This window comes from Sinocyclocheilus rhinocerous, unplaced genomic scaffold, assembly GCF_001515625.1.
Source record: "Sinocyclocheilus rhinocerous isolate Xijiao unplaced genomic scaffold, SAMN03320098_v1.1 scaffold3446, whole genome shotgun sequence".
Classification (NCBI taxonomy): Eukaryota; Metazoa; Chordata; class Actinopteri; order Cypriniformes; family Cyprinidae; genus Sinocyclocheilus; species Sinocyclocheilus rhinocerous.
In genome coordinates this window covers 116,123-126,665 of record NW_015666156.1, presented here as the reverse complement: position 1 = coordinate 126,665, position 10,543 = coordinate 116,123, and the positions used below count along the sequence as shown (strand labels likewise).

The following is a 10,543-nucleotide window of genomic DNA, read 5'->3' as shown; positions in this document are numbered from 1 at the left end:
CGGTCGCGCACATCCGCCATGTTTGTAGTTTTTAACGCGTTTTATTCGTGTTTGTAGTTCTGGACAGAATCCTTCACCAAAGCGCAATGGATTGTGGGCAATATTAGCCATTAGAGTGTGCACGGATCCACATTTCAAAAATCGACCTGAAATAGTAGACCATCCGGGGACTTTTGGCATCCTCTTTTCAACATACTATACTTTGGAATCATGTTTGGGATACACTTATTCTAATCTCACATACTATTTAGGATGGATAGTATGAACATTAAAACGCAGGGTTAGTTTTTTTTTAAAGATAGACCTATTATAAAATATTTATTTATTTTTATTTATAATATAATATGATATGATATGATATGATATGATATAATATTGTGTAATGTTTAGGCTAGATGTTTCTCTTGTTTACAGTAACTAAAGGATCAGATCATCATACAGTACAAACAGCACTAGTTTCACACGCGCTCTGGATCCGATGACGTAAAGGACTAATTCTCGAACATTCCAGCTAGTGATGGGAAGTTCAGCTCTTTTCAAAGATTCGGCTCTTTTGGCTCGGCTCCCTTTTTAGAAGAGCCGGCTCTTACGGCTCCCAAATGGCTCTTTATTTAGCATCACTCAGCGGCTTCTATTTTCGCCCAATTTAGCAGTTGTGAATGGTTTGTGTGTTGGTAAGCAATTTTTTTATTCAGTGTTTTCATAAAAACCTTATTTTTATGCATTTTTTTCGTTACAAAATAAAATACACAGATACTATTATTTAACATTTTAATAAAACTTTAATTGAACAATTGAACACAGAACCACAGCAAACAAATAAATAAAGTCAAACGTCTTAACATTTAGTCTTTAGTGCAGTTTGGCATTCAGAAATATCAGATGCCTCAGCTTGGATGTGCTGATGCGACTTCTCTCTGTGATTATTTGTCCTGTTTTTGAGAAGACTCCGATATTGCAACAATGCAGTGTCTGGCCTGTACCACTACACTCGCTATCTTCGGAGCGTGTGTCCCCCTTCCTTCACCACATAATGGTATGATCCTAGTCTGTCCTCCCATGTGATTAGCCGCAAGTGTATTTTCTTTTCTTTTTTTTGTAACGAAAAAATGCATAAAAATAAGGCTTTTATGAAAACACTGAATTAAAAAAAAATTGCTTACCAACACACAAACCATGATTCACAATAGCTAAATTGGGCTAAAATAGAAGACTCCGGCTGAAGATTCGGCTCTCCCCGACGGGAGTCGGCTCTTCTCGTTCGCTACAAAGAGTCGGCTCTTAGAGCCGGCTCGTTCGCGAACGATACATCACTAATTCCAGCAGCTCGACTCGACGGACGCCATTTTGAGCCACACAAACAACATCCAAGAAGACGGAGGAAATAAATTCGTCTATTATCGAGTACTGCTATTATTCAGAGGACTTTCTCAAGCTAGGTAAAGCAATGTTTTAATCTTTCGCTGATTATTTCACTCACACAATGTACTCATTTCTTAAGAACCGATTTGTATTTTACCACCTAAAAGCGTTAACGACGTCGCTAACGTTGCTGACTGTGTGTTTTATTAATCTTAAGCGTGCAATAAGTTTCACAAAATGTATTTTATTGTCTAAACGGGTTTCAGTTATTGGTATTATTTTCTAACCATTTTTAGATTTCCCAAAGAAAAATAATTTGCATCGGGCAAATACTTCGTTGACACGAGGTGGTTTAGAACAAAGAGGTCACTGTATTTGTGGAACCTGCCCTGTATATTATACAGTTTACGTGGATCGAGTATTTGTACTTGATATAAAGGTTATTTATTTGTATGATGCTTGTTTTATCAGATGAGACAGAGAAGATTGCGCTCTCCCTGGCTGAGAGAGGTGAGTCTGGAGGAGAGAATGGAGAACAGAAAGAGACACAGACGGGACTCGCACAGCAGCGAGAGAGAAAACAAATACAGAAAACAACACCACAAGAACAGCGACGGGTGAGAATCAGTCTGTAATGCTTTGTATTTATTCTGAGTCCTTTTGAATCATTTTGAGTTAATTTTATACTCGTATTAGTAAGGCTGTAAGTTACTTGGCCAGCGCCCATTGAGCCTTATGTGTACATCTGGCAGTGTTGTGTAATACTTGTTTGACTAGTGTCTCTTTATTGGAAGCTTCCTGGAAAACATTTGATGACCTGACCTCAATGTGTCAATCTCCTCCATTTAGAAATTAAGTTTCCACCACAGAAAATAAACTTTTTATTTTTGGAATTGTATTCATATGTGCTAAAATGTTGTTTTCCCCCCCCCCATATTTTTAACATTATAAAGTTTTATTTACATAATTAAATTATGAAGAAATTATTTTGTAAAGAGACAGACTAGAAAACAATATCTTTGGCGATGTTTAGAATCTTTAGCCCAAAGTGAATAAGTCAGTAGTACCCATTGATTGTTTATTTAGCTATTTATTTTTTGTATGATCTTAATAGACATTACTTTGAGAGGAGGAGCTCAAATGAAAGACTGGAAACTAAAGAAAGATATTTGTAGCAGGGTCAAAGATGACGCATCACATTTTGGTGTCTGCATCATTAAATTTACAAAAGTGATTTTTATAAACATAAGACGTACATTAAATGCAGGTAAAGTGTCTAATGTTTCAAATAACTTATAAAATGTCAGAATAAGGGTAAAGTAATGTTCCGTGGTCATTCAGTTAGGGCTGGGCGATATGACGATATTATCGTATATAGACAATGTCTCGTAAGTATCGCGATGTCAACAGTCAGGTAACAGACGATTATTGACATTATCGGAAAAAAATGACAAATGATAAACCTAGTAAGTTGTAAAAAATATTTTACATAGCCCCATAGTCACCATACAGGTCTTTTTGCATGCAAGAATGAAATAATTTAGTAGGAGGGTTGGGAATTGAAAAGCTATTCCAATTTCGGAAATCAGATCAGATGCGTAAGGTCAGGAATCAAATTACTTGGTATAAAATTACATTTCGATTCAGCTTCTCGATTCCTGTATGCACTTTTATTGTGATTTCAAAAGATTCCACTGCAAGAAGACGAAATAGAACTCACTTCTGCACTCACGCGCTGTTTTCTGTGCTGCGCACACGCACAAAGCGCACGCACAAAAGAGCCGCCTCTTATATACGCGAACACTGGACTGAGCGCTCTTTCTCGCATTCTTACACATTCGAATGGACAAATACACACAGAATTATATCAAAATATCCCATAAATACAATCGGTTATGTCTTAAGTGAATGCGAAGAGCTGAGAAAGAAAACAAGGGTGTATTGGATCCGTGCATTGACAGCAGCTGCTGCCGCCAGTTATTAATGTTAATCAAAGAACAAAAGAAAAGAAAATACCTCACTGATCTTGACTGAATCACTTTTGTAACCTCAGTTTATATTTTATTTGCCTGTTGTTCGGCGCTGACTACTGTAATGGGAACGTGCATCTGTCTAGGCGATCATTTTGGAGATGCGTTCCAATATAATTTATCCTTATTTATGGTATAGGCCTATTCTATTTTGTTCTGCAGTTTAATAAGTTAAACAGAAAAAAGACAACTAGTAGCATTGCATGTGTTTCTGAATATTTATTTAAACAGACTGTATAATGTTGAAAAACCACAAACATGACAGTTATAATTAAAATATGCCAATTCCTTCACAGCCTATTTATACAACGCACATAAGTGCCCTATTTTTACAGATTTTTAAAACGGTGTATACAGTATAATTGTTTAATTAAGCTGAGATAAAGCACTATAAATTCTTAATTCATTTGCAACAAAACTATAAAGTTTTAAACTAGGCTACCAGAAAGGAAAAATAACCTTAACGTTTTTGCTCAGAATTAGTTTTTTATCCCTGCATGATTTTAGTCATGCATGATAAATGTCAAATAGCCTACGTTATAGCTTGACTACAAGTTTAAAAACAACGCTACAATTTTTATAATCAAGGAAATTAAACTTACCATCATGAAATGTGTCTACACACGCGAGCGATAATGCCAAAAAGAAAGAGAAACATCGGAAAATAGGCATATTTTATTCAAGACATTACTATATGACATCAACATGCATTTATCATTCTTACAATCACCGCCAGAATGTCCAACGAGTGGAAATTATTAGCTACACCAACATAACAGCAAAGCTAATGTTTTCTGTTAGTTTAGCACCGTGATCCTTAAATAGACTCTTTTAGTGTAATTTGATGATTTTTGTTTTAAGTATGCCTGACAGGATTTTTTTTATTTAAGCTTTTGTTACACTGAATGACATCTTAGTGGGTGTCTTTTGCAAATCAGGGTAAAAATGTATGATAGACATTATTTTTGGCTCAGGAAAAAAAGAAAGAAATTCAAATGGATTCATTCTAATAGATGAAAAAAATAAATAAAGCTTCTGTTTTTGTTTTTAAAATTGATTGTTTTAATGCTTGGAAACCCTTTTCATCTTTGATCAAGTAATGTATTTTAATATTTTTCTAAAATGTATTTTTGTCAAATTAAAGAAAATATTTTTCAAAATTTCATTCATAAAGACACAGGATAGAAAAAATTCAATAGCTATAGTGATGTTTATAATTTTCAGTCCAATGTGAATCAGTCAGTACCCAGTAGATTTTTGTTGCATTATCTTTATAGGCATTACCTCGAGATATCTCAAATAGAAACTAAAGAAATATAAATTTTATTTGTAGCTATGCATTTATGTGTTGTGAAAAAATATATGATATTATTATTATTATTATTAAAAAAAATGTTGCATTTTCTTAACAGGCATTACCTTGAGACAAGGAGCTCAAATGAAAGATTGGAAACTAAAGACAGGCGAGCTGTATTCAGAGACCATGAGGACGACAGCCTAGGTGCCTGTAAAGACAAGGAGAGAGACCGAGACCGGGATGGATCCAGATGTCGTGAGAGAGACCGAGACTGGCACCATTACAGCAAATCCTCTGGCAACAGCAGGCGGAGAAGCCGGCACAGACACCGGCACCATCGCTCGCACCATCACTCTGACTCGGTAAGACCACTGTCTGTCTCCCATTGCCATGGCAACTGTGTGCTTTCTGTGCCTTCTTTCTTGTTATATGCACTGTGAGAGTTCCTCATTTCCAGTATTGTCTGAATGAATGAATGACGGGAAGATGCTAATATTATGACATAATAAGAGGGTTCTTACTCAAGACATAACTTTAGTTTGATATTCACAGCACATAAAATGTTTTAAAGCAGCTCATTCATGAAGGGGGGATACAAATCTAGAATGTTTTTCAATGATGAATTGTTATAATTGTCTACTTAATGGTTTGAGAAAGTATCTCATCTGAAAATATGTTGCCATTGTTTTTCTTCTGTAACACACACGATGTGGTGGGCCCTGTGTGTATCTCGCGGGCTGAATTTGCGTTGGCTGCTCCCTGTGGCCGGGCCTGGCTGCTGCGGGTATCTGAATGGGCCGATTCACTTCCCCCCCCTACTCGTGAATGAATGAATGGCGCGTTCTGGTCCCCCACGATTCTCTTGGGTTAATGATGATGGTGGTGATGATGATGATGATGATGATGATGATGATGATGATGATGATGATGATGATGATGATGATGGCGGTGGTCTGAAACTCCAGAGGAGCCATCGCAGGAAAAGATCCAGGAGTATTGAGGATGATGAGGAGGGGCACCTGATCTATCACAGTGGAGACATGCTGAGAGCAAGATGTATAGAATACACACTTTTCTGTCTCTCTTCTGTATATTTTCATTTCTTTCACTGCTTATTTTCTGTTTTGGGGTCAGACTAATTTTACAATTTTGGGGTCCTGATAAAAGCAGTTGTGACAGAACACTTAGACTTATCCTGATGTGTGTATCACCAGTCTAGTATTGTCTTATGTTCGTGGATTATTTATGCGTTGCTTTTCTAATTTGAGTGTTCCAAAACGCAGCGAAATTTTTTGAAAGGGTTTGATGGACCATTGTGTCAATTCCATGTTTCTAACGGTCTTTCTTTGAACCCGTAGATGAGATTGTGTGCACACTTGGAGAGGGAGCCTTTGGTAAAGTGGTGGAGTGCATTGATCATGAAAAGTAAGTCTTCATGCTAGGGCTGTGCGATTAATCGAAATCGTCATAAAATCGCGATTTGAGCTTGCGCGATTTCTAAATCGCTTTATAGCACGATTTTCCGCGCCCCCGACCTCCCGCAGTATGCTATCCGAACCAATCAGAATGCAGCGTGCCTAAATGGAGCACCAGAACAGAACAGACCAGGCGGGCATACAAACGTAACGCCAGGTTCACACACTCCGTCTGTGGTGCGTATTTTTTCCGCGCCCATGTTAATGGATCAGAGCGTTCACACTGCACGCGATTGCGGTCCGGCAGTGCGCTCCAGGAGCGGTGCGTCTGCAGCAGTCATGCTGCGATCGTTTCCGCACGGAATCTATTTCTGCTGTGCTGCACGCGCTGAATTAAAGTGACAGCGCATTATTCGCGGTAAAAATTAACATGGATTGACACGGAAATTTAGTAATTACATACTGTATATGCACTGCAGACGGAGTACGTGTGAACTTGGCGCAACAAATGTAGTTCAACATCTGAGGCAACGCCACAAAGAGCTCTATGACCAATCAATGCATGGCAAAAAAAATCCCTGGACACGGGATTTATTATTATTTTTTCTGCCATGTCTATTCTAGAGACATTTTGTTACACCTTTACTTAGTGATTATTTTGCCTTATGTCTGTTCTAGAGACATGTTACAGCTTTTTGATAAAGCTCTAATTGGTTTTCTTTTGGAAATATGTTTCAAATTCACTTTGAATGCATTAATGACTGTCAAGCATGTCTGTGTGTGTCAAAATCGTGATTAAAATCGAAATCGCAAAATTGATGAAAGAAATCGCGATAGTTTTTTTTTGTCCATATCACACAGCCCTACTTCATGCCACATTTTAGCATCTTAAAATTTATTGCTCTCGAAGACCCCATATTGATTATAATCAAAGGTTGCAGTGAAATGGAAATAGCAACAGATCTTTTCTTCTGTATTGTGGTGTAAAATGAAACTGATTATTGAAATATATATGCCGTTTCACCAGAAGATTGAGTTACAGGGACAAAAGAAATTTAAATCAAAATGTGCTCAGATTAATTGTTCAATTTAAAGAGATAATGAAACATTTCTGAAAATGTACTCACCCTTAGGACACCCAAGATGTAGATGAGTTTGTTTCTTCATCTGAACAGATGTGCCAAAATTTAGCATTACATCACTTGCTCACCAGTGCATCTTTTGTCATGAATGGGTGCCGTCAGAATGAGAGTCCAAACAGCTGATAAAAACATCACAATAATTCACACAACTCCATGGTCTCTGGGACTATTTTGGCCAGAAAAAGTGGTTTAAAGTTAAAATGCCTTAACTGATGGACTGCATTCATGTGGATTATTGTGATGGTTTTTATCAGTTGTTTGGACTCTCATTCTGACGGCACCCATTCACTGCAAAGAATCCACTGGTAAGCAAGTGAATGCTAAATTTCTGTAAATCTGTTCTGATGAAGAATCAAACTCCTCTAAATATTGGATTGCCTGAGGGTGAGCACATTTTCAGCAAATTTTCATTTTGGGTTAACTAGCCCTTCAAGATCAATAATATGTGTTTAGAAAATAGAATTTATTTCATGTCAGCTTTAAATGTTAAGTGTCGAGAAATGCTTTGGTTGATTATGTGTCCAATAATAAGTGCAGGCATTTTTGTGTTTTCATGTGTGTTAATGAAATTACTATACGTTGCTATTTCAGGGAAGGAGCTCGCGTTGCGCTGAAGATCATTAAAAACATTGAGCACTATCGTGATGCAGCTCTGTCTGAGGTTGAGGTGCTGGAGCAGATTAACTCGCTTGACTGTGACAGACGATAGTAAGTGCCTGTGAAAGCAGATGAGAATGAAATCTTAAGTAATTTATGCCTCTGTGATGCATGGCTGTGTAATATATCACACTTAATTTGAAATTTACAGCCTCCTGGCTGTATAGAAGTCCAGACTACAAATTAACAATGCAGTTTTTCATAACTATTTTTCCTTTCTTCAGTGCTTGTGTGCGGATGTATGACTGGTTTGATCACCACGGGCACATCTGCATCGCCTTTGAGCTGCTGGGCTTGAGCACGTATGATTTTCTGAAGGAAAATAGCTTTCAGCCCTTCTCTGTCAACCACATCAGGCACATGGCCTACCAGATCATCAGAGCAGTCAGATGTGAGTCACGGATCTTGTTTGAATGAATTTTTTTCTGTGTATTTTGGACAAAACATAGATTTATTCTTTTGCATTTCTTTGCTTCTTTGTGTCTTAGTTCTTCACAAGAATAAGCTGACACACACTGACCTGAAACCAGAGAACATCCTCTTTATTAATTCAGAGTATGACATCAAGTACAATCCAAAAATGGTAAGGAGAGACATTGACTCCATTCAGACCGGTGCTATTTTAGTATTATTTATGTACTATAAATGATTATATTTAATATTTTGTGCTTTTGTCATTTCATTAGGTTTTATAGAATTAAACATTTCTATTATTACTGAAAAATATTTCTATTACTAACAATATAGAAAATATTTTTCAGTTTTAGTAATTGTGGTAATTCGATTTAAATCTATTTAATTTAGTTGCCAGTGGAACCTTTCTAAATTTGTTTAAAATTTTCATTAAATATTTCCATTTATATAGATATTTTCAATAGTTTGTTAACAAAAACAGCACTGATTCAGACATGCTCTGTTACCATGTATTGTGCAATCAATTAATAGTGTTGTTTGAAATTGTAGAAGAGGGATGAGAGAACTTTGAAGAATCCTGATGTGAAAGTAGTTGATTTTGGGAATGCAACATATGAGCATGAGCATCACACCTCAGTGGTGTCTACACGACATTACCGAGCTCCAGAGGTTATTCTGGGTAAGCAGTTATGGATACATTGTTTTTATTTATACATTCTGAGGTACATTGACAGCACACTTGCTATGATTGCTTGTGTTGTGAGCTATAACAGCGATATCTGTCTGTTTAACAGATCTAGGCTGGAGTCATTCCTGTGATGTGTGGAGTGTGGGTTGCATTCTTATTGAGTATTATCTGGGATCGACTCTATTTCAGGTAATTGTCTTCTGAGTTCAAATTAGTTAATTTGTTAACTTTGGGTACACATGACTTGTTGATTCAGCACTTATTTAGGAGTTTGTTGTTTTTGAAATTATAGACGCATGATAGCAAAGAGCATCTGGCCATGATGGAGCGAGTGCTGGGCCCTATACCGACACACATGCTGCAGAAAACAAGGTAATTTCAATGTTTGTATTAAATTGAATTGATGTTTTTGTGTTTTGAATTTTACAACTGTAATTTAGCCCTGGAAAAGTCATGGAAATGGAAAACAATTTATGTAGTTATGCTCTATAATATAGTAAACGGTAATACTTCCTTAGCTAGAAAATGCTCTCCATGAGTGAAATTAGTGTAAAGTCCTTATCCAGTAACCACAGATGCTTGAAAAGTCATAAAAAATAGCAAAAGGAGGCAGAATCTTTAGTTTGAAGTCCCTGAAAAGCGGTTTCTTAATTATTTCTTAGTTTGATCTTTTTGCAGAATTTGGCAGATTTTTATTGTTTGAACTTTCTTTTATTAGCTTTGATTCCACATTCTGCTATTGTGTGTATATATACAGAATCAAAATAGCTTTTTTTTTCTCATTATGCAGGAAGAAGAGATATGTTTGCCATGATAAGCTGGACTGGGACGTTCACAGCTCCTCGGGACGTTATGTTAGGAAGCAGTGCAAGCCACTGAGAGTAAGTTTTTCATTCTTGTTGTTTTACAACTCAAGTTGGTTTTGGGTCAGTTGAGGTTTTTGTTTTTACTTTTACTTCTGAATTGCTAGTGACTTTAATTTTCTTGCAGCAATACATTGGCTCCAGGAGCTCTGACCACATACAGCTGTTTGATCTCTTAGAGAGGATGCTTGAATATGATGTCACGAAGCGGATCACCCTGGATGAAGCCATCAAACACCCTTTTTTTGACTCGGTCAGGAAGAACAAAAAATAATTGATGGGTTCTCTTGCTTTTTGCTATAGTTCCTCTCTGAGAGAGGCCGTTTCAGTCGACTGTATCAGTCCTCTGTATAGATCATACACTGCTGTCTTCTCATTTATATTTATTGTGCTTGTTTTTCAGTTTAGGGTATGTGACCTTTTGCTCTTGAGTTCTCCATTGATTTGTACTTGTGTTGTAACTGCATCACATGACGGAGAATAACTGTGAATGGGCAAGGTTTTAGGGTATTAAATATGTACGATAATTGTCACAGATTTGTTACCATTATCAATATGAACGTAGTGATATTTGTAAATGTCTTCAGTTATTCCTTGGTTTTTAAATAAAATCAGTTCATGATCAGAATCGTGTCTTATGGAGGTATAATGTTCTCATGCGGTCAATAGGGGGCG

At 36.8% G+C, this 10,543-nt stretch overlaps 1 protein-coding gene across 1 annotated transcript; it reads left to right on the top strand.

The window, feature by feature from the left end:
• Positions 1-1,301: 1,301 nt before the first annotated feature.
• Positions 1,302-10,496, top strand: LOC107731714 (dual specificity protein kinase CLK4-like). The gene is made up of 13 exons (XM_016542861.1): positions 1,302-1,439; positions 1,834-1,979; positions 4,805-5,051; positions 5,655-5,745; positions 6,048-6,114; positions 7,838-7,954; positions 8,128-8,294; positions 8,392-8,486; positions 8,867-8,996; positions 9,112-9,194; positions 9,298-9,377; positions 9,796-9,886; positions 9,996-10,496. The coding sequence occupies exons 2-13, from the start codon at positions 1,834-1,836 to the stop codon at positions 10,140-10,142; spliced, it is 1,461 nt and encodes a 486-aa protein (XP_016398347.1). The 5' UTR covers positions 1,302-1,439; the 3' UTR covers positions 10,143-10,496.
• The last annotated feature ends 47 nt before the right edge of the window (positions 10,497-10,543 follow it).

What these genes read in the sequence shown, in the direction of transcription:
- LOC107731714 (XM_016542861.1), top strand. Translation starts at nt 1,834, where the DNA reads ATGAGACAGAGAAGATTGCGCTCTCCCTGGCTGAGAGAGGTGAGTCTG. An exon ending in CTTGACTGTGACAGACGATA is followed by an intron (nt 7,955 to 8,127) that starts GTAAGTGCCTGT and finishes TCCTTTCTTCAG; the next exon opens with TGCTTGTGTGCGGATGTATG. An exon ending in TCAAGTACAATCCAAAAATG is followed by an intron (nt 8,487 to 8,866) that starts GTAAGGAGAGAC and finishes TTGAAATTGTAG; the next exon opens with AAGAGGGATGAGAGAACTTT.